This window comes from Choloepus didactylus, chromosome 5 (assembly GCF_015220235.1).
Source record: "Choloepus didactylus isolate mChoDid1 chromosome 5, mChoDid1.pri, whole genome shotgun sequence".
Classification (NCBI taxonomy): Eukaryota; Metazoa; Chordata; class Mammalia; order Pilosa; family Megalonychidae; genus Choloepus; species Choloepus didactylus.
The window spans coordinates 139,263,680-139,287,690 of record NC_051311.1 but is presented as its reverse complement, the minus strand read 5'-3'; the positions used below and the strand labels follow the sequence as shown (position 1 = coordinate 139,287,690).

Here is a 24,011-nt window from a genome sequence, read left to right as displayed (position 1 = left end):
GGAATGTACATCCTCAAGTTAGATTTTAAGAAATAAAATCACCCAGAGACATTAAGGAACATTCTTAAGAAAGTATGTATTTTTGTTAATCTCATTACTTTAGAAATATACTAGTCTAGGTGTATCGAACCAGTCGAGTGTTCCCATCTCCCAAATGCATATTTATTTATAAACATATCATGCTTGATCTCACCTTGGTTTTCCTTGCTCTGTTTTAAGGAGAAACCTTCCACTTGGCCTCACCTTATGCTTTGGCATGTTTGTTCTTCCTCGGTGCCTCTCTCAAGCTCACTCCACCTGCTTCTGTTGGCTCGGAGCCTCTGAGCTCAGGCAGCTTATCCTCAAGAGCCTGTACCCAATATTATGATATTATCTTGGAAAAGGCTAAATATTTTCTAGGAGCAAACTTGTAGGATCTCTATTGGGTTAGGAGAAATTCAAAGTATTCCAAAGGGAGTGAATTCTTTCTTGGGGAGTGTATATTTTCATAGACCATAGCATTTGTCAATGTGAAAGAATTTTTTTTTTATAAGGCAGAAAACTCTCGATTCTATCTTTAGAAAACATAAAACGCATTTGTCTAAAATTTTTTTCTGACATTGGTTTTACTAGGAGCTTTCCTCCTTATACTTTAGCCTGTCTAAAACCAAAGCTCTGGACAAAACTGCATTAAGAGAAAAGCCTGACTGCATTAGCGAGAGAGAGATGAAAGCCTGGTAGGAATAATGATGGCAAAAACCTTTACTCTCAGTTGTGTCAATATTAAGGGAAAATAAAAGGGACCAGTGGAGAAAGTCTAGGATGAAAAGAATAGAAAAATGTCCTACCAGGGAAGACATAGCCTTCTGATTACTACACATAAAGCCAATTAAAAGGTAATGGGATTGATTTTTGTTTGTGGCTTGCAGAATCAAATTCATTACTTTAGAGACATACCTTGTCTAGGTGTCCTGAAGCAGTAGCGTTTTACCATCTCCCAAAAGCATATTTATTTATAAACATTTATGTTCAACGAATAAAAGAATAGTAGAATAGAACAGCAGAAAACCTCTCTGAGTTTATTTAAAATCTGTGATTCTAAATGTATTGAATTAGTTGAGAATGACAGGGTCAATCAATATGGCTTGTTAAGATCTTTTAAATGTGTAATACAAGATAAATACCTAAAGCTACAAGACTGTGGAAGTCTAGGTAGGATTCATAAAAATCTAAAAAGCATAATGATAAAATGGAATGTTTTTTAGGCTCAAAAGAGCACAGTTTTACAAATAAAAGTAGAAGAGGTTAAAATGGGTAGATATTTAGGAATTCCAAAAACTAGAGAAAATGCAAAAGAGGAGGGGCATTTAAAGTGCTGTTTTAAAAGTGAGTACAATTCACGGAGGTAAAAGAAGGTAGTGAGATGCTACTGCGATATAAGATAGGCTACTGTCATCCATACTGGGTTTAACCACTGACATTCAAGAAAAAAGCCAATTCTGATCATGAATGCTAGAAACCTCAGTTCAACAATTCACCTTTGTATTTAAAAAAAAAAAAAATTCTCCAAAAATGAATTATTCTATGATAAGGGAGAGAAGAAATGAAGCTGCAAAAAATGGAGAACAATTTGAAATTAGCAGGTAATTTTATTTCCCTTTTTTGAAATTGCTTTTTATAATCCCATAGTCACTACAGCAATTTCAAAAAAACACAAGTGACACTAAATCATTTATAGTCACAAAAGAATTTCTACCTATTGTACATCCTTTAGGTAATTCTAGTGGAACTTGACTTTGGTCATGCAAATAAATCTCGACATTTTGGCTTTTTGGAAAGGCCAAAAAGAAATTAGGACTATTCCAGGAAAAAAATATTTAGTCTGTGTTTAAGCACTTTAACAACTGCCCAAAGTCCAACTCGCTACCCTAATAACAGCATTGAGTAAATCTGATATGCTATTAGTGAAAGTTTCAGAATTCTATGTTTCTTATGTTATCCTTTTTTTTCATCATTTTACCATTTATTAACTGATTGACCACTGTTGCTTGGCACAATGCTCAATTCTAGGGCTATACCTACAATGAAAAGTGATCAATTCTCTAGTGTTTGTATTATCCTGGAGGGAGACAGCCGAAAACAGGTAAATAACTCAATATGATAATTAGAGAGTGTATTAAGTACTATGAACAGAATATAAACAGGGAGACATGACATAAGATCTGAGGGTTGAGGAGGTGCTTATTTTTATGGGGTTCAAGGAGGGCCTCTATTCTTAGGTGAAATTCATTTTGAAATCTGGACATGCAGAGAACCCGGGGATGAGAATTCCAGGCAAAGAGCAAGTGCAAAGGCCCTGTGGTAGCAGCATTGTGGTTTGTTTGATGGATGGGAATGAAGGCTAGTGGAACAGAAAGGCAGTACACTCCAAGGAGAAGTGTACAAAAAGGGCAGAGACGAATGCAGGAGGCACACCCTGGCTTGTAGGCACAGTAAGAAGTTTTGATTTTATTCTAAGAGCAATAGAAAGCTATTGAAGGGCCCAATTTATATTTAACAACAATGATTTGGGCTGCTCTTTGGTGAATGGATTGTATGTGCATGTGTGTGAATGTGGCCTGGAGGGATGGTGCCAAAAGGGAAGCAGAGAGATTATTGCTGACTTGTAATAATCAAGGCAAGAAATGATGATAGCTTGAACCATGTGATGGTCACAGAGATGAAGAGAAGTGGGCAAATGCATGATATATTTGATGTAAGTTGACACTTGCTACGTAATGGAAGAGAGAGGGGTGAAGGAGGGAAAGAGAGGAGTCCAGTGTGACACACGTTTCTGGAGCTGGTGCCATTTAATGGAATGGGGACAAGTTCTATTTTGACCATTAGGCTGGAGAGGGCCAATGCGACACCTTGGATCGAGGTGTCAGGAGCCCTGGGAGAGATCTGAGCTAGAAACATAAATTTGGGAGTCAATATTCTGCACACTTCCTGGCAGACCACACAGGCACACATCTGGCAATTAATAAATGCTTATGAAATGACTGACTGGTAAGTGACAGAAAGGGCAAGTAAGAAATTTGCATAGCGAAGACATTTTGAATCTCTTGGCAAGGCGCACTCAGGAAATGCCAGCAGAGCGCAAGGTGCCATCGCTGCTCAATAAATATTAATTTACAGTGATGAATCTCAAGAAAGCAATGAACTGTTATTTCAGTAACTGACCCTGCCTGGCTTAATTGGTGCCAGAGCTGTGGTTCAACTGCTTGTACCTTCTGTTCCTCATCCTTGTATCTTTCTTCCTGGTGGCTTGATTCCTCACCTGGGCATCTGATCATTGCCTTTTTGCCTGCACATTCAGAGAATTCTGCCATCACTCTAACTCTGTCCTTAATGACTGTCTCAAAGTTTGCTCTTCACATGGTTCCAAATCTGCTATAAATCGTTAGCCTTAATTGAACAACTATTATGTGCCATACTAGACACTTGACACATAAATCCCATTTAAAGCAACCCTGTAAAGTAGATGCTTACCCTCAAGCTAGACCTTAATCTCCCTGAGAGTGTAAGTGGTTGGTTCTGTGTCATGTAGCAAGAAAGTGGTAGGACAAGGATTCAAAATAAGCCCAGCTGTCTCTGTAGCCAGGCTCCCCTGCTTCATGGGTTTGCTAAGCTTGCTGGATTTTGCCTGCTGGATCTGACTGTTGCCTGCTAGCTGTTGCTACCAACCACACATTCAAGTCAGGTTCTGTCTGTACCCTTGAATGCCAGTGCTCTGTGCCATAAGTCATTTTCTCTGTAATTGCAGACTTTACTTAGTGCTCTGATGTGGGTATTTATTGTGATGAACTGAGGAAGCCTAACCTGGGTGAGGCCCAATAGCCCAGGAAGTTGTTGGTCATCAGGGAAAAAACAGAGGCAGAGCTCCACTGGGCAGGCTTGTCAGTAATGAGGGAAGGGGTGGCTGGGAGGAGACAGGTTGAAGACTAAGAGGAGGGGAGCAGGACTGGGTATGAAAGGAAGAAGTGGACTCTTAATGGCTAACTAAGGAGTAAGATGGCAAAGTCAGAGAAAAAAATATCATAACTCAGTGTTCAAAAGAAATAGGCATTAAGGCTTTATGCAAATGTGCTAATAAAGCTCTGGCCACACATTCAAACTGAAAGGCTTTCTGTCTTCTTTAGGCATGTCCCCCCAGCATGCAGGTGTGTTACAAGACAAAGCAACATTTGACTAAACACTGCCTGTAGCAGAAACAACCATTCCACCAGCATCCAAGAGGAGGCAGAGCCTTCACTCGCAGAAGACAAAGTCCTGGGAGGCACAGCAATTTGGGCAGGAATTATTTACAGTTAACATCGCACAGGAGGACAAAGTGAACTGAAGCTACTCCTGCTGGCACTCATCTAAACAGCACCTGTTCTTTCTGCAAACTCGACCTTTTATCACCCAACACCTGCCTGGCCCAATGGGCCCCCAGCTACCTGCTGAGGAAATGGAGCTGTTGAATATCCATTTCATGTTAGGTTTCATGGGAGAAATGCGATGCGGAATTTCTAGATGCAAGTTACATATGCATCAAGCATCAACCAGGCAAAACTTATTAATGAATCAAATTGATAAAGGTTAAAAAGTGAAACACTTGGCTTAAAAGACAGGGAATCCTCACCCCACCACCATATCCTTTTGTTATAGCAGATGGTGGTGGCTTGTGGCAAACAACTGTGCTTTGCTAAAGCATATTAGCATTTCCTTCGAATGCAAGGGCAACATTAAATAGCTATACGGTGGACTTTCATCTGGTAGAGTTTCAGCTGAATCCAGGAAGTTTCTGTGAACATGATCTGTATCCACCTATGTCCACTGCTAACATTCCACCTGAATGAAAGGGAAAATTGGCATGATTCAAAGGATTTTGAGCAAGAAGGAAGCTCTTTCTTTCTTTCTCTCTGTACACACACACACACACATGTGAAATGTGAAATATATCTTTATATTATTTATTTGTCTTTTAATATGATACCCAAAATGCCAATATCCAAGTTCTTTACGGTATTCCCAATTCTTAGATCAAAGGCAGTACAGAGTAGAACTCAATATGCATTTGCTGAATAAACGAACAAATGAATGAATATTTACTTCTTGCTTGGGTTTCAAGAGCTGGTACCTGACCTCGTCTGACCACTTTTTATTAATAACTCTAGGAATAATCCTTAGTTGTATCCTAATTTTACAACTTCTTTTTTTCATGGAAATATTTAAACTGCTGAAATCCCTACAGGCTGCTATAATTTTTTTGATGGAGAAATACTAAAAGAAAAGTAGGAATGAAGGAATTTTGACCAGCCTGTTTCTTAGTTCTAACTGAAAACCCCCTTAAAGTGTTTCATTTAGAAGTGACATTTATCCTATTCTTTTTTTATTTACATATTATTGCCAGAGGACAATAAAGACAGCAAACTGCAGGATAAATAACAGGGCAGGATCTGACTTCGAAATACAGATTGACCTCATCCTGGATTTTTCTTTAAGGATCAGATATTTTCTCCTCTCAGGCTACATTTCTGAGGTGAGGAATTCAGCTCTGTGTTAAAACTAAGAGTACCTGAAGAATTTCAATGCCTTAAACAGAAGTAAATTTTTATGTAGAAAAATTTATTAGAAGTACTAAGTCTGTTCTGTGTACAGACATTTGCATACCTAAGTCTTTGAGACAGGTTCAAAACCAAATCTAGTTGATCAGCCAGAAAGTACTGATATTCAAGGGTAAATCTCAAGAGTGTGGGAATTGGAGTCTATTCCCATTGATAAGGCAGACACGACACTTTCAAAGATATCTGTTACTCTGTATTTAATCAAAGTAATAATAACAAAAACAAGCAAGGACCCATGGGCCTTCAGTTTGAAGAATATTAGTTTGGCTATTAAAGAAACCGGTCTGAATAAAAAGGAAAAACAGGGCCTTAGTCCTCCCTTTCAAAGCTTGCTGGTATCCCTGGCGATAAGAGACCTGATTAATGAAGCAGGGCTAGGGAAAGTTCTGGAGGCTGGTAAACATTTTTATGAGTTAATATATTTTTAAGCTTATCTCCCAAAATAAAAACAGTCCCTTTTCTTGTGGTGCTTTATATTTTTTTTAATATCAAGGAAATATGGCAAAGCATAAAGGTTTTTTTTAAATCTGGGTGTTGAGAGTACTGGGATGTTTATTATTATTTGTACTTTCTCGGAAATATTTCATAGTTAAAAGATTTTACAAAAATAATGGAAAACAAGTAGAATACATATTTTGGGGGATTTACAAAGGATGCTTAATTTGCCTCTGCAATGGGCATGATAAGTTAAATATTCTTAAAATAATACCTGATTTCAAAATACAGATTATCAAGATGTTACATTTGGCGATGTCGTAACAAACGTTGATAGAACACTCCCAGGAAACCTGAAAGCCTCAAATATCAACATAATGCTGACAATTCATCATATTTAACAAGGTGTATTGGAAAGAGCCAAGTACTGACCTCCCGAGGACAAATAATCCTCTTGGGACGAGGTGCCTCTTGCTGTAGCTGATACACTGCCAAAAATAAAAAAGAAAATTGTAATTAGAAAACTGCAACCCAGAACACATGCCTTCAAATATTTCTACCTCAGTACATCTCAAGAACTGCAAATATTTAAAACAAACCAAAAAAAAAAAAAAAAAAGAAGAAGAAGAAGATACAGGCATTTTTTAGACTGGATAAAGTCAGATCATTTATCATTTATATGGAAATTAGTCACTGTGAATGTAAACTGGAAAAATTGATTTTTTTTTATTCTTATAAGGCCAATTTAGTTTCGTAATTGTTACTGGCATTGTTCATTTTATGGGTTTCTTGGAAGAATAAAATTCTTTTCAATATTTTAAAGATGAAATTCTACATGTGAGTAGTACAAGTAATAAGATACTATAATAGGATTCTTGAATTTAAATGCTGATGTCTCTTGACATACCGGGGAAAGACTGGCATTTGAAGAGGAATGTCATTTTCTGGAATGTTACAGTTATATACAAAGACACAACTGATTCTGTGAGTGAATGAGATACCAAGTCATTTCTCTTTTCAGTGTTCCATTTTTGCTCCACATATCACCATGGATTCTCACCCATTTAACTACTTTCCCTCTATTGTCATTCCTCAACCATGGTCTCTTCTATATCTTAAAAAATAATAACTCTCTGCTAACCTGCTTTAAAGACAGACTTTCAGGCTTGGGCATGGAGGAAAGCAAGTGAATGTACACCAAAATACAGTTTATCAGACTATTATTTTTGATTTTTCAGACCATAAGTGATTTTTCTGCTATTTAGCTACACTGTTTCTCTTAGAGGGAAAACTACACTATGCAGGTAGGTATCTTTGGGTTCCTTCCACAAAAAAGAGGTTGAAAACAAATCATACTGATGTTAACTTCAGAAACTTGGAGGAGGAAGAACTAATTTTAGATGGAACAAACCTATAAAAAAAGTTAAAAATCAATCATATAAAGACTTTCTAGAAAATGTAATAAATGAAAAATTCTGATTTTTTCTTAGTTTTAAAAATAAGAAAAGGAAATCTTAATTCAAGGATGCATGGTCATGTGGAAACAGTTGAAAATGGTGGAATGTATTTTGCAATTATAGTCCTCCACTGCCTTTAGCTCGACATGGTTATTTTCTTACCCAATTAGGTGTCGGCTCTCCAGCTTTAGCAGAGAAGAAACCATCTAACCCTTTTATAGATATTGCAATGTGCTACATTTCTAGCTTATGTTTCCTACAATAAAAAATGATGCGTGTGTTATTTAAGGACAATGGTACCTGTATATGAAAGAAAAGCAGAGCTCAACATAGTCCTTCAGCTCAGGACACCGAAAGTGATAGATTAAAGGAAGACTTCTGCACACCTGCCTACCTATGAAGAAAGAGCCTGCAGATCCTAATGGACCAATAGCTTGACAGTGGCACTGGGTGGGGAGAAGAGGAGCTGCCTTGCCCACTAGATCATCAATCAGTTGGCACATACAACTCATCTTATACTATGCATTTCCATTGGCTTCCATGGCACCACCTTTTCCTGGTTTTCTTTCTTCTATCCTGGCTACTCCTTTCCTTTTTCTGTTGCTGACTACCCCTCCTCTACCTATCCATTAAACTTTGAAGATACTCAAGGCTTTTTTTTGACCCTCTTCAGGTCTCACTCTCTCTAAGGAATCTCTTCCACATCTAACACTTTATTTACTACCTAAACACAAGACTCCCACACTTCCACTCAGAATTGTCTTCTAAGCTCCAGGCTTCATATCTAATTGCCTCCCAGAGATATCCTCCTGAATTTCTCAAAGGGACCCCAAATTTAACACGTTAAAATTTAAACTTGGGGTCTTTGCCTCCAAATCTGATTTCTCCAGGGTTCTTATTGTCAGTGAAAAAGCCACCATCCATCCTATTTTGCCATCTGGCACCCAAGCGGCCATCCGTAACATGTTTTTTGCCTTCATCAAATATGACCAGCTGGTCATCAGGCCTGTCAACTTTGCCTTGTAAAAACATTTCACATCTGTCCACTTTTCTCCATCTCTATCACCAATACTCTAGCCCAAGCTGTGGACTCTTACTACTCTCCAGGGAGAAAACACCTCAGTCTTGAACTTGCTGATACCTCAGTCTTGAACTTCTCCTAGCCTCAAAACCACGAGCCAAAAAATTCCTGTTGTTAACTCAACCCATTGTATGGTATTTGTTTTAGTAACCAGGAAACTAAAACAGTGCTCCTTTGCAGTTCATATCAGCAAATATGCGAGCATCTGCTATGCATCAAATACCACAGTCAGTGTTACATGGAGGCTTTGAAACGAACGGAGAGAAAGGGAGAAGGGAAGGGAACCAGCATATTGAGTGCCTGCCATGTGCTTGAAACAATATTTTATTGAATATTCATAGGAACCCAGAAAGAAGCTGTATTAGTAATATTCCCTTTTTCAAATGAAGAAACAAATGCTGAGAGGTTAAATATTTGTCCCAGGCCACCCAACTAAGGTGTCCTTCTGATTTCAAAGTCCCAGTTTATTTTGCCTATGTCTCAGGCCTTTGCACTTGCTGTTTCGACCACCGGGGCTGCTTTTCCCCCAGACATCCCTAGGATCCCTCCCTTGCTCCACTCAGGTCTCTGCACAAATTGCACCTTATCAGAGAGATCTCCTGTTTTTTCACTTTTCTTCATTGCACTCATCACCATAACACACTTTATATTTTATGTATTTACTTTGTGTACTGTCCTCCTAGATTAAAATGTAAGCTCTTTGAGGGCAGGGGCATGGTTCTGTCCCCCACATCTAGAATTGTTCTTGGTGCATAGTAGATGCTTAATGCGTATTTGGTGCATGAATGGCTGAATCTAACTGTCCATAGATCATACACCCTGTCTTCAAGGAGACTGATGCAGTGAGGGACAAACAAAACAAGGGCAGGCCAAGTGCTTTAATGAGAGGGGAGGAGGAAGCAGTTCATTGTTACTCTCGTGGTCAGGATGCCTTCTCATAGGGAGAGGCAAGGAGCTAGCCTCGAAGAATTAGAGGAGAGAGGGGATTACAGGTGGAGGAAAGATCAAAAGCAGAGAAAGGGAATGATGGTGTCTTAGTCTCTGAGGGCTGCCATAGCAAAGTGCTACAAACTGGGTGAATTACAGCAAAAGAAATTTATTCTCTCACAGTTCTGGGGGCTAACGAGTCTGAAATTAAGATACCGGCAGGGCTGTGCTTCTTCTGAAGCCTTAAGGGAGGATCCTTCCTGGCCTCTTTCAGCTTCTGGTAGCCCCTGGTGTTCCTTGGCTTGTGGCAGCATCACTCCATTTTTTTTTCTTCTGCCTTCACATGGCTGCCATCCTTCCATGTCTGTGTCTCTGTGTCCAAATTTCCCTCTTCTTGTCAGGACAGCAGTCATATTGGATTTGGAGTCTACCTAACCTAGTCTGACCTTTTCCTAACTTAACTAATTACATCTAATTACAACTAGTTACATAGCAAAGACAATATGTCCAAATAAGATCATTTTCTGAGGTTCTGGGTAGACATGCATTTTGGGGAGACACCATTCAACCCAGTATGGATATGCTGATTGATCGGCAAGCAGTCCAATGTGGCCGTCAGGCCAGTGTGTGAGGATGTGGGAGGGGGCCACATCCATCTGGACATTTAATGTCATGCCAAGGAAGTGGAGGTCACTCTGTCTGCAATGGGGAGGAAGTGATGTGTTTTGAGCAAGGAGGTGGACATGATCAGGTCAGTTTTAGGATAAAGGTAATAAAAGTAAAAGACTATTCAGAACAACAGAAGCTGCCATTTTCTAGACACCAATTATATGCCCAGCTCCTGACATGCAGCTTCTTATTTAACCTTCCCAACAAGCTTCTAAGGTTACTGTTACTTCTCTTCACTAACAAAATGATGGAGGTGCCAGGCTTTGAAGAATCTTGCTCAAGATCATATGGATAACATGACAAATCAATATTCACAGGCTGGATTTACAGATTCCAAAGCTTGTATTTTTCCGTCTCAGCCAGTAGTTTCTTCAAGTTGATGGTACAGCAGTCCCATGTGGGGCTGGCTGCATTAAAATCACTGAGGAGCTGTTATAAAACACACATTCCCAAACACCATCCTGGCAATGCTGACCCCAACAGTCTGGCAAGAGTTCCTGAAATCTGTTCTTTCCAAAGCTCTCAGGAGATCCTAAGGCACATAGAATAGTGAGGGCCACTGTCCCTTTGCCTCACTGAGGGAAGAATCAGAGGCAAGGAAGCTTGGAGACAGGGAAACCAGAGAGATTAATTGTATAAGAGAGAGATCATGAAAGTCTGGGTTAAGATAGTACTGGTGGAAATGCAGACGAGAAGGCCTAGTTGATTGCAAAGGAAGATTGACAGGACTTGCTTACTTGGTTAATTGTACAGAGAGAAGACCCCTGAAGACTGGGAAATCGAGATGCCATTCACAGAAACAGAGGACACAGGTAAAGGAACATCTCTGGGCAGTTCCTCTTCTGTGTCAACAGGTTAAATCCTGTCTCCTCTAGGGACCCAATGAGCTTTACTAAAGAGCAATACAGCAGTTCACAAATCTCACAACCAAGAAGAGTTTGAGCCAACAAACAACTTGGAAAAGAAGCCAGGGGAATCCCTCAAGCCAGGGACACCACTCCTCCTTCCTGGTCCCTGGGCAGCAAGTCCCATTAACCCACGGCTATTTCTCAGTGAGCAGGTCTCAGAATCCATGAAACCTGCCCTGTACTGGTTCCAGGTGACAGAGACTGCCAAATGGGCACAGAGACCTATTTGCCATCTGGATTGTGTGTCTATCTATAAAGATAATAGACAGCAACTGATTGCAATGATAGCAATATAAACAATGGGACCCTATCTCCTAACTGAGCCTCAAATGAGGGCTCCTGCCCCTCCTTTTCAAGGCTAGCTGTAACAAAATGTACATCCATGGAGAAAATCACTGAGGAGGGTTTAATTTAACTGAAACCTGCCACATAATCTGAAAAATGTCACTCCTTGAATTTCTATTGTTCGACAAACTCCTGTCACAAGCAAAATGCAATAATGTGTTTCACTTCTTGAGGTGGTTCTGTAGACAGAGAAAAGACATGATGGAATCTGCTTCTACAAGAGTATGTCCCAAATATGTTCCAGGCACTCCCCTACCTGGGCCCTCTAGAGTACCTGAGAGGATTCTCAGCACTAGAATAAGCTGTTTAGCAGGTGTGGCAGCCACTGGGAGAAACAGAGGTAGAGAAGGGGATGCCCTGCTTACTAAGAAACCTAAAGCAGATCAAGGAATCCAGAGCTCACTTTTTCTTCAATAGGAAAGCTTGACCCATGCCCCTATGGGAACAAAATCAACCTGCTCCCTGAGCATGGCATCTGCCATCCATGAGAAAGCCCATGGCCTGTGTGAAGCTGAAGCCCAATCCAGACCCACCGGCTCCTGAGAGATTCTGCAGGGACCTCCTCTAAGGGTCCACTTCTTTCTAAACAGGGCATGTGCATCCAGGAGCCATATCTGGTCATCTGGTTGGGACACTAAGCCAGTGCCACGTCTGCTCACTGCCCATGTCTTCCCAGCTTTCTTGGACAAAATCATGGCTGTGAGTAGGTTGTAGGAGCTTTTGAAGTCTTCTTTGGCTCAATCCCACATTCCATCAGGTCATTGTCAGGCCTTGCCTCACTTACAGAACACCAAGTCTTGATGGAGTTTTGTCCTTCTCTTGTCTAATGGCACCACTGTGAATAATGTGAGATGAGGCTTATGTAGCCTCAAACCAAGGGGTCTCAAACATATTTGTGCATAAGAAAAGCTTGGTGGGGCGGGGTTTAATAAAACACAGATCTACCTACTTTTCTGATTGAGAGATCTGGGGTGAGGCCAAGAAATCATTATGATAAATATTCTCCCAGGTGATTCTGATGCACAGGGTCTGCAGATCAGGGTTTTGAGATTCCAAACTTCTCTTTAGAAAAACAAACACAAGCTGTGACTGCTTGACCTACTGCCCAGGAGGGTCCCCTGGGAGAGCTGTCAGCAGCAGCATCTGTCACTTAATTGGCACTTGGCCTCTTAAAAAATGAAATCTTTCAGAGTATACCCATGGTGGTTGGTTTTTGAACTTGTGCACTCAGGGCATACATAGAGTTCTGGCTTAAAGTTGAACATAGCCTTTTTTTTTTAAATTATTTATTTATTTATTTATTTATTTATTTTTAAGTGAACTTGAAAGCTGCTTTTCTATTAGGACATCAAAACCAAAGTTTTTAGTGTTTGGGATTTGGTCTTGAGTGTTAAGGCCCCGCAGTGTCCAGCTTAAGGCAGAGACTTAATATGTGTTTGTTGGATGAATGAATAAATTAATGAGCACTTTATATAAAATACTGAGGGAACTGATTCCTAAGTTTCTTAGACTTCTAAATTTACATGCCATACATTTGTGGTTGCCTCTTTAGCATCCATTCCCTTTTTCCTCCTTCTTAAAGTATCCAAATTTCCCTAGTCATGCGGATTGTGTAGGTTTGAGCGCTCCTGCAGTTCCAATGGTGGACCCTGATTGGTTTAGGACAGTTAACATATCCCACCTTTGACACAGTGGTGGAGTCGGGGATGGGTAACCCAGCCAGCCAGGGCTAAAACATGGTTCTGAGACTTTGCTTGAAGTATCAGGAAAGCAGACCATCTCTCTGCTGCTCCTGAATGAAGGAGTGGTAGCTCTGGTGCTATTGGTAGCTATCTGGGGATCACAAATGAAGAGCTTACTAAGACTGGAGACAAACATGAGAAAGTGGAGCCAAAAAGGGAAGAGATACAAACTGGGGTCTGGTAACATCATTTGAGTTTCAGGAACAGGTCATGTCTGAAGCCAGTGTCTCTGGCCTTTTTTTCTGAAGTCAGTCAATGGGATTGAGTTGAGTATTCTGTTACTTGCAACCAAGAGCACTGCAAGTAAATAGCTTCTTAAGGTGAATCGTTATTTATCAATAATATGATATTAAATATGATATTTATTCTTTTATAAATAATATCATAATTGGGGACTAACGCTTCGTAACAAGAATCTGACATCAAATAAGTCAGTTATGGCCAACAATAGGCAATGAAAGCAAATACATAGTGATATGCTTCTTTCATTGGAAATCATGAATTTATAATTCATATCGCATAATATGTCAAAAGTGTACCCAGTAAATATGAAAGATTTCAAAGTACCAAATAATCACTAGAGTTAAAAAAAAAAAAAAGTATGTGACTGAAGAATGTGGATTCCACATATGATATGCTAATGAGTTTGACATCAGTATCTAAAATTAATCCCTCACAGGCTGGTTTGTGGTTTGTTAGTATTTCAAAGAGAAGGGGTTGGTGATTCTTGAGGTTCAGCATGAGTTTACAAACAGATTATGTGAGACTAAACAAATCTGATATTATGATAGGTTTGCTAGATTTTCAGATCAACAAAATGCTAGAGTTTTAGTATATTTGGATTTGTCAAAGTATACCATGAAGGTCTGCAAAGTCCTCAGATTCCTTCTCCTATTCATCTTTCAAGATCCATAAGTGAATTATTTAACCTCCTCTACAAAGTCTTCTCTGTTCCCAGTAGGTAGGAGCGCAGTACTTTGTCACTAGGATCCATTTGGCATTTTAACTTACTTTGTTTACATTTGTCTCCCTCACTAGACTGTGAATTGGAGGAAAGTATAGACCACATCTTATTCATTGTTGATTCCTAATATTTATCCACTGACACACAGAAGGTGTCCAATATATGTTTGCTAAAAGATAAAAATGGATAATAACCTTGGAAACAGTATGAGGTAGCATGAGCTTGATAACAGTGTTGTTAGCCTAGTTTATAATTGATCCAACATCCCAGATCAAAGAATTCATGGATCCAGGACCACCAAGAGTGAGTTCTTTCTCAGGACTGTTCTGTAGGGCTTTAGTCAATGCACTTTTGATGCTGTAGAGGGCACCGCAGGTGACACATTCCCCTCATTTTTGGAATTTCACAACATCAAAAGTCCTCAAACAAAGCCTGAACGACCCTTAGTTGGGGTTAATAAAGAGGGAGCGCATATATTCCATTAGGTTTGTATTAAATGGTCTCACCTGTCCCTCTGCATCAGAAGTTTTATGATTCTAGTTCAGAGAATTGTTTAAAAACAACTTGATTACATCCATAAATCAAACATGAAACCAATACACTAGGTAAAACTGATATTTTTTTAGCAACACCTTTTCAAATTTCTTTAGGACCTAGAAGTGAGTTTAAAAGAAATATGGGGAGGTCCAAAGCCTCTTAGAAAAAGATGAAATGAATTTGCGACCATGCCGTCTTTTTGCTTCAGTACAGCTCTCTGTGGTGGCATTCACTCCGCAAATATTTATTGGGTAGTTAATGTATGCAAGGCTGCGTGCTAGGTGGTGTGCGTGGCATAGTAAGTCATGGAACACAGATAACCATCCCAATACCTCTCACTACAGATATTTTGTTGATTTACTGTCAGAGCATTTCACACCCCATTAGGAAACAAACAAACAAAAACATCTAATTACTAAGTCATTAGCACTGCTTTTTAAAATAGATTGGAATATAGAACATTAGATTAGAAGAGCCTTTAGAGACCCAGCACAGCCCCTTTATTTCACAGATGGAAGAACAGACTCATGTAATAAAGAATGAGGTGCCTCTGTATGTGCTGACTTGGAAGATATCTGTGAAATGAAACAAGCAAGTTCAAGGACACTAAGTACAGCATAAACCCATTTTTATAAAGCCAAACTACAACCAAACAAACTCCTTAATGTTAGTCACGGATATTTTAAACAAGTAGAAGGATATGCTTTTCAAAATTGACAGGAGTCAACTATTGGGAACAGGGAAAGAAAGAGTGGAATATGGGCTGGGGTTGGTTTGGTAATTATGGGAAATTTTTACTTTTGGCTTTATGTATTTTTCCAATGTTTGTCTTTTACCTTTTTATTGTTCCTATAATCAGAATATATATACATACACATATTTATGTATGTCTATATGAATGTATATATGTATTTTTACATAAATATACTCATATATATGTCTATTGTGCTGGTTTATATATATTATGTCACCAAGAAAAAGACATATTCTTTGATGCAATCTTGTAGGAACAAATTTATTAGTATTGATTAGGTTGGAACCTATTGGTTCAGTGTTTCCATGGAGATGTGACTCAATCAACTGTGGGTGAGACCTTTCATTGGATTATTTCCATGGAGGTGTTGCCCCACCCATTTAGGGTGGGTCTTCTTGGGATCACTGGAGTACTTTATTTTTTTTTATTATTTTCTTTTTAATCATCATTTTATTGAGATATATTCACATACCACGCAGTCATACAAAACAAATCGTACTTTCGATTGTTTACAGTACCATTACATAGTTGTACATTCATCACCTAAATCAATCCCTGACACCTTCATTAGCACACACACAAAAATAACAAGAATAATAATTAGAGTGAAAAAGAGCAATTGAAGTAAAAAAGAACACTGGGTACCTTTGTCTGTTTGTTTCCTTCCCCTATTTTTCTACTCATCCATCCATAAACTAGACAAAGTGGAGTGTGGTCCTTATGGCTTTCCCAATCCCATTGTCACCCCTCATAAGCTACATTTTTATACAACTGTCTTCGAGATTCATGGGTTCTGGGTTGTAGTTTGATAGTTTCAGGTATCCACCACCAGCTACCCCAATTCTTTAGAACCTAAAAAGGGTTGTCTAAAGTGTGCGTAAGAGTGCCCACCAGAGTGATCTCTCAGCTCCTTTTGGAATCTCTCTGCCACTGAAGCTTATTTCATTTCCTTTCACATCCCCCTTTTGGTCAAGAAGATGTTCTCCGTCCCACGATGCCGGGTCTACATTCCTCCCCGGGAGTCATATTCCACGTTGCCAGGGAGATTCACTCCCCTGGGTGTCTGATCCCACGTAGTGGGGAGGGCAGTGATTTCACCTTTCAAGTTGGCTTAGCCAGAGAGAGAGGGCCACATCTGAGCAACAAAGAGGCATTCGGGAGGAGGCTCTTAGGCACAAATATAGGGAGGCCTAGCCTCTCCTTTGCAGCAACCGTCTTCCCAAGGGTAAAACCTACGGTAGAGGGCTCAACCCATCAAACCACCAGTTCCCTATGTCTGTGGTCATGTTAGCAACCATTGAGGTGGGGTAGGCGAATACCCCTGCATTCTCCACAGGCTCCTCAAGGGGGCACTACATATTTTTTTCCTTGTTGTTTTTTTTTTTTTTTTTTTAACCTTTTTTTCCTTTTTAAATCAACTGTATGGAAAAACAAAAATTAAAAAAACAACAACAAAAAAAAAAAGAAAAACATACAATAAAAGAACATTTCAAAGAGACCATAACAAGGGAGTAAGAAAAAGACAACTAACCTAAGATAACTGCTTTACTTCCCACCTGTTCCTACTTTACCCCAAGAAAGTTACATAATATAGCAACATTTCTGTGAACTTGCTCCTACTATATCCATCAGAAATTAACAGACCATAGTCATTCCTGGGCATCCCCAGAACGTTAAATAGCATATCTGCTCTTCTTGGATTACTGTTCCCCCTTCCTTAATTGCTCTCTATTGCTAGTTCCCCTACATTCTACATTATAAACCATTCGTTTTACATTTTTCAAAGTTCACATTAGTGGTAGCATATAATATTTCTCTTTCTGTGCCTGGCTTATTTCACTCAGCATTATGTCTTCAAGGTTCATCCATGTTGTCATATGTTTCACGAGGTCTTTCCTTCTTACTGCCGTGTAGTATTCCATCGTGTGTATATACCACATTTTATTTATCCACTCATCTGTTGAAGGACATTTGGGTTGTTTCCATCTCTTGGCAATTGTGAATAATGCTGCTATGAACATTGGCGTGCAGATATCTGTTCTTGTCACTGCTTTCCGATCTTCCGGGTATATACCGAGAAGTGCAATCGCTGGATCGAATGGTAACTCTATTTCTAGTTTTCTAAGGAACTGCCAGACTGACTTCCAGAGTGGCTGAACCATTATACAGTCCCACCAACAGTGAATAAGAATTCCAATTTCTCCACATCCCCTCCAGCATTTGTAGTTTCCTGTTTGTTTAATGGCAGCCACTCTAATAGGTGTTAGATGGTATCTCATTGTGGTCTTAATTTGCATCTCTCTAATAGCTAGTGAAGCTGAACATTTTTTCATGTGTTTCTTGGCCATTTGTATTTCCTCTTCAGAGAACTGTCTTTTCATATCTTTTGCCCATTTTATAATTGGGCTCTCTGTACTATTGTCATTGAGTTGTAGGATTTCTTTGTATATGCAAGATATCAGTCTTTTGTCAGATACATGGTTTCCAAAAATTTTTTCCCATTGAGTTGGCTGCCTCTTTACCTTTTTGAGAAATTCCTTTGAGGTGCAAAAACTTCTAAGCTTGAGGAGTTCCCATTTATCTATTTTCTCTTTTGTTGCTTGTGCTTTGGGTGTAAAGTCTAGGAAGTGGCCGCCTAATACAAGGTCTTGAAGATGTTTTCCTACATTATCTTCTAGGAGTTTTATGGTACTTTCTTTTATATTGAGATCTTTGGTCCATTTTGAGTTAATTTTTGTGTAGGGGGTGAGGTAGGGGTCCTCTTTCATTCTTTTGGATATGGATATCCAACTCTCCCAGCCCCATTTGTTGAATAGACCATTATGACTCAGTTCAGTGACTTTGGGGGCCTTATCAAAGATCAGTCGGCCATAGATCTGAGGGTCTATCTCTGAATTCTCAATTCGATTCCATTGATCTATACGTCTATCTTTGTGCCAGTACCATGCTGTTTTGACAACTGTGGCTTTATAATAAGCTTCAAAGTCAGGAAGTGTAAGTCCTCCCACTTTGTTTTTCTTTTTTAGAGTGTCTTTAGCAATTCGAGGCATCTTCCCTTTCCAAATAAATTTGATAACTAGCTTTTCCAAGTCTGCAAAGTAGGTTGTTGGAATCTTGATTGGGATTGCATTGAATCTGTAGATGAGTTTCGGTAGAATTGACATCTTAATGATATTTAGCCTTCCTATCCATGAACATGGAATATCTTTCCATCTTTTAAGGTCCCCTTCTATTTCTTTTAGTAGAGTTATGTAGTTTTCTTTGTATAGGTCTTTTACATCTTTGGTTAAGTTTATTCCTAGGTACTTGATTTTTTTAGTTGCTATTGAAAATGGTATCTTTTTCTTGAGTGTCTCTTCAGTTTGTTCATTTCTAGCATATAGAAACATTACTGACTTATGTGCATTAATCTTGTATCCCGCTACTTTGCTAAATTTGTTTATTAGCTCTAGTAGCTGTATCGTCGATTTCTCAGGGTTTTCCAGACATAAGATCATACCATCTGCAAACAATGACAGTTTTACTTCTTCTTTTCCAATTTGGATGCCTTTTATTTCTTTGTCTTGCCGGATTGCCCTGGCTAGCACTTCCAGCACAATGTTGAATAACAGTGGTGACAGCGGGCATCCTTGTCTTGTTCCTGATCTTAGAGGGAAGGCTTTCAGTCTCTCACCATTGAGTACTATGCTGGCTGTGGGTTTTTCATATATGCTCTTTATCATATTGAGGAAGTTTCCTTCAATTCCTACCTTTTGAAGTGTTTTTATCAAAAACGGATGTTGGATTTTGTCAAATGCTTTTTCAGCATCTATTGAGATGATCATTTGATTTTTCCCTTTTGAATTTTTAATGTGTTGTAATACATTCATTTTCTTAAATGGTAACTTTTTTAACTAAATAAACCCCCTTTATAAAAGCCAATCCATTTCTGGTATTTTGTAAAAGGGCAGCATTAGCAAACCAGAACATCTATACAGATATAATTTTAAATAGAAAGAAAAACATCTGGTTGCAGACTGTGGATCCAGGCTGGCTTCTGGGATCCACTCTGAATGCCACCCCACCACCTATTATGACACTTTGGTCAAGTTACTTAACCACCCTAAGCTTGGGTTTCCCTGTCTGAAATTGGAACACTAATGGTACCCATCCCTCAAGGCTATATTGAGAACTTGAGAATTCAGCTGCACAGTGGCTGACACCTGTTAGGTTCCCCATAGGTGGTAGCAACAATGGACATATCAATAACGATATTATTTTAGTAGTCCTGTCACCGAGAAGTGGAGCCTGAACAAGAACCTGTGTCCCCGGCTATCAGCACAGTGGTTTTCCATCACACCAAACTGCTTCCCTCTCTCACCAGAGAATTACTTACTTAGGCACATGATACTAAGGAAAAAGGAAACGAGTTTGAAGTGATGACAACAGGCTGCCTTCACAAGGGGAGTTACTAAGGAGTCACCACGTGTGACTGAACATTATTCTTTGCTATCTGTTCATTTTTTAGTAGTAAATGTCATATGATTTTACAGCAACTGGCCAAGAACATAATTCGTGGAGACCAACGAATTCATCCTTGCTGACCAACTGTGGAAAAATGCTAAAACCCCAAACTGAAAGGCAGAGAGTCAGAAGGTACAAACTGTTTTCCTAAGCATTCTTGAACTGGGTCATGGCAGCAGCTCCTGGGGCTCCTGGCCGGGAAGAAGTGCTCGGCTCCTCCTCTCTGACTAATACTGTGGCTTAACAAGGATTTGGGCTTTCAGGGACACTGATGCGGGGCCGCTCACATACACTAAATCACTGGCAAGGACTGTTCAAAGAGGCAGGCTGCAGACTTCTGAGGAGATTTTCATTTCAGATACTCACAATACGATTTCCAGATCGGGGGCTGGTATTCTTCAGCATCTAGAATAAAAAGAAAGAAATCAATCCGTTAGCCTGAACATCAAACTGTCAACATGTGTCTTCTCTGGAGGAACAACAGCCTGTCAGCAGCACCAACGTCTAGTGCCCGGGGGGACTCGGCACTCATTTATGGGACAGTTCCAACACTCATGGACACAACGCCAGCTTCTGCAGATCCCTTACCATGACAGAATCAATTGCTTAACTATTTTCATAGAGCACAGTAAATCAAAAAAGATTTTTAAAGTAATTAACTTGATTGTGCCCTCCAGTAATCCTTTCAAATACTATTTACTTAACTTGGCATAATAAACATATAATTTATCTTTGAGTTTCCAACCAGAACCTTAGCCCATATATTAAGACTTGAGGATAAGATGCAAAGTGGTAAGTATGCAGTATTAAATCTGGGAAGTCATGCGGCTCAACTGACTGAACTCCCAAAATAATAGGTCTGACAGCAGAAGCACTGATGATTCAATTGGGATCACATTATCTTCTTGAACTTACTCCAATGTATGACTTAGAAAACTTCCAGAAAACCTCTCAGCCATCAGAAGTGCTAGAGTGAAAGAGTTACAACAAAATGTAGAGGACGAAATTTTTATTCATCAATCTGGAAAAACAAACAATGGGAGGGAATCTGCTTGTTCAGTCGATGCAACAATCTCAAGGCTGACAGCTGGATTTATAATTCTGATAGTGTCTTATAGAACTCCTGAGCTCATACCCATAAAGTCTTGGTAAAACACACTCTAGTTTAAACAGAGTTAAGAATCCTTGTCCCCAAATCATGAATGATGAGCTGGAGGGGAACATATATGTTCTCTAGTTCAGCACCGTTAGATAAGGAAACCCAGAATTTTTTGTCCGGCTTGCCCCACAGCATCATACGCATTGCCCTTATACTGCCCTGGTACTTGTACTCCTGTCACTTTCAACTTTCATTCAAAGGAATAGAAATGTTTCTAACTCCATGTATTAAGGTAGTTTAGTCAACTTAGGAGAGATGTTTCCCCTGAGAAATAAATATGCTATTTATAAAGGACAGCTAAGTCAAGAGCAGCGAACTTCCCCAAATCCTATTCAATTACATTTGTGTAGCTTAAATTAAATTCTTTCACAATTAGTGTCTTGCTCTCTGGGGCCCACCCTATCACAGTGCTCAATTAATTGCCTCCAAAGGTAGTTTCATACGAATGAATCTGTATCTTTAGGTCTAATTCTTCTTAGGAACCTACATATGGATAATATAACTAGGCACATGCACAAACACAGTATAGTAGCAATGCCTTATATTGTCATTCAAACTCGGTTTGCTGAATAATCGTGGGCCATGACTCTTTAATGCTTACGTCAGAGTAGGAGAACTACATCTTATAACAGTGAGCTTTTAACCTAAACAAGCAATTCATTTTATTATGTATGTGACATAAACCAGTTTTAATGGGTTAACATGAATGCTGTTTATAAAGAGCATTCAAATAAAATAAAGCAAGTTTCTGAGTTTACAATAAAGTTCTAGAACCATCCACCCAACGTCACCTCACCATAAAGCCAAGCCCTGTGTGTTAAAATGTCGATGGCATCTTCAAAGATTTTTTTTTTTTAAATTAGGTAGGCTGTGTTGAAACATAAATCACTGAGATACTATCTACACAAAACTGTAATATCTTGTTATTTTGGGAGAAATTTGTTCTATGAAGCAAGCACAACCCACACACCAAGAAGTGCACTGAGAAAGCCACTTTCTGCATATTGAGGGAAGGTCCCAAGAAAGATGAGGAAGGTCTTTAATCAAATATAGACCAGATGCTCCTCTTTGATTTCTTAAGATTTTCCTACCTAAGGTCAGAATGCTAGATTAGGTGACCTCTCACTGTCCATTTGTTGTTCTGTAACAAACCCAGAATTTTGCTTCACCTGAAACACTGGCCCCTAACTTTTTACCTTTTCTTTAAACTGCCCTCCATGCTACATAAGCAACGTATCCCTTTTCAACTGCTCCTTGTTGGCATTCAATAACTTTGAGGTGAAGAAAGCCACCTGAAGAGACTGGAGATTACACCTTCTTGTTTGAAACCCTTCAGTGTCTTCCCTCTGTGTTCAGAATAAAACGCAACATCTTACTGCAAACTACAAGGTCCTGCCTCGTCTGATCTGTCCCACCTCTTTGAAGCCATTGCAGACATTTTTCTCTTTTCACTTATTCATCCACGCTGGCCTTTTGTCTGCTCCTAGAATAAACCAAGCTCTTTTGAGCCTGCTGGCCTTTCCCCTCGTGGACCCTTCAAGTAAAATGCTCTCCACCAGTTCTTTGCATGGCTGACTTGCTCCATCATGTAGGGCAATCGCAAATCTCATCTTCCCAGGGCCTTCTCTGACAACCCTTGTGTAAACTGCCCCTGTCACTTTCCTAACGCACTGCTTATTTTCCTTCGCAGCACTTATTACCATCTGAAATTATTTATTGAGCTGTTGGCTTGTTGTTATTGGTCTTTTCCCACTATTAGCCAAACTCCATGAAAGCAGGAATTGTGCCTCATTCCTTCTGCATTGCCAGCCCTTACCAGGGTGCCTGTCATATAAGCAGGTGTTCAAGAAATATGAATTAAATAAAAGGACAAACTCTCAGGGTTCCAATCTTACCTCTGACAATTACTGGCTGAATCATCTAAGGCAGGTTGCTGACCTTCTTTTAAGAGCCTCACAATACTCATTTTTGTAAAAAGAAATAATAGAAGTACCTATTCATAATCTTGCTGTTCAGGTTATAGCAGGGCACCTGGCAAACAGAAAGTTCTCAAGAACCGCTCATTATTGTTGTTGTATTGTTACAGCACCTGGGCTCCCTCTTCCTGAAGTGGGCTCATGCTCTCCTCTCCCTTGAATGCACCCAGTAACATCTTTATTCCTGCCCCCAATTTCTGGAGCCTATAATTAAGTCCTAGTGCTGTTGTCACTGAAGGTTTTTCTTTCCTATAAAAGAATTCAAAGTGAGAGACCATTTGTCATGCTTCAGTGGAAAAACTATAATTACCTTGGCCTCAGAGACACTTGTCACAACCCACTGAAGCACACTGTTAGAGCCTGGGTCAAGCAACAAGGCATAAAATATTTTTAATATGTTGAAACAAATTTTTAGTTGACTCCAGCACCACCCCATCAACACACACACTAGTTGTCCCAATTAAAGACTTTCTAATAGCCTGACACCTTTTTAAAAAAAAATAAAACCTGGAATGAGTTTTCAAGGTCATTCAGCCCACCTTCCTTATTTGGCAAGTGAGGGGAACTGAAATGAAGAACAATTAATTTACTCTTCAAAATCATAAAAGAATTTAGAGGCCGAGGTGGAATTAAAGAGTAAAGGCCTTTCAGACCTCTGATATATTGTTCATCCATACAATAATTTACATATATTAAAATCAAGTAAAGAAATTATTTTATCATGAATTTGTTACTTCAATTCCTGTAAACCTTGAAAGAAAAAAAATAAAATAGAGAAAAGAAAAAAAATTGGTAGTTTGAAAAACTGACAAGTCAATGGTGGGACAGTATTTCATCTATCCCCATACCTTTATCTAACAATTTAAGTTGAGGAGATGCAAGACACTGAAAGTCCTAACAACATAAGCCATAATTCTTTTTGAA

General features: G+C 39.3%; 1 protein-coding gene across 1 annotated transcript in view; it reads right to left on the bottom strand.

The window, feature by feature from the left end:
- The window catches only part of CHN2 (chimerin 2), a 297,938-nt gene that overhangs the window by 127,376 nt on the left and 146,551 nt on the right, over positions 1-24,011 (bottom strand). The window contains exons 2-3 of the mRNA XM_037836971.1: positions 20,319-20,357; positions 6,498-6,553 (exon numbers count right to left, since the gene is read on the bottom strand). Of these exons, the coding sequence (XP_037692899.1) occupies positions 6,498-6,553; positions 20,319-20,357 (95 nt within the window). The remainder of the gene's footprint in view (positions 1-6,497; positions 6,554-20,318; positions 20,358-24,011) is intronic.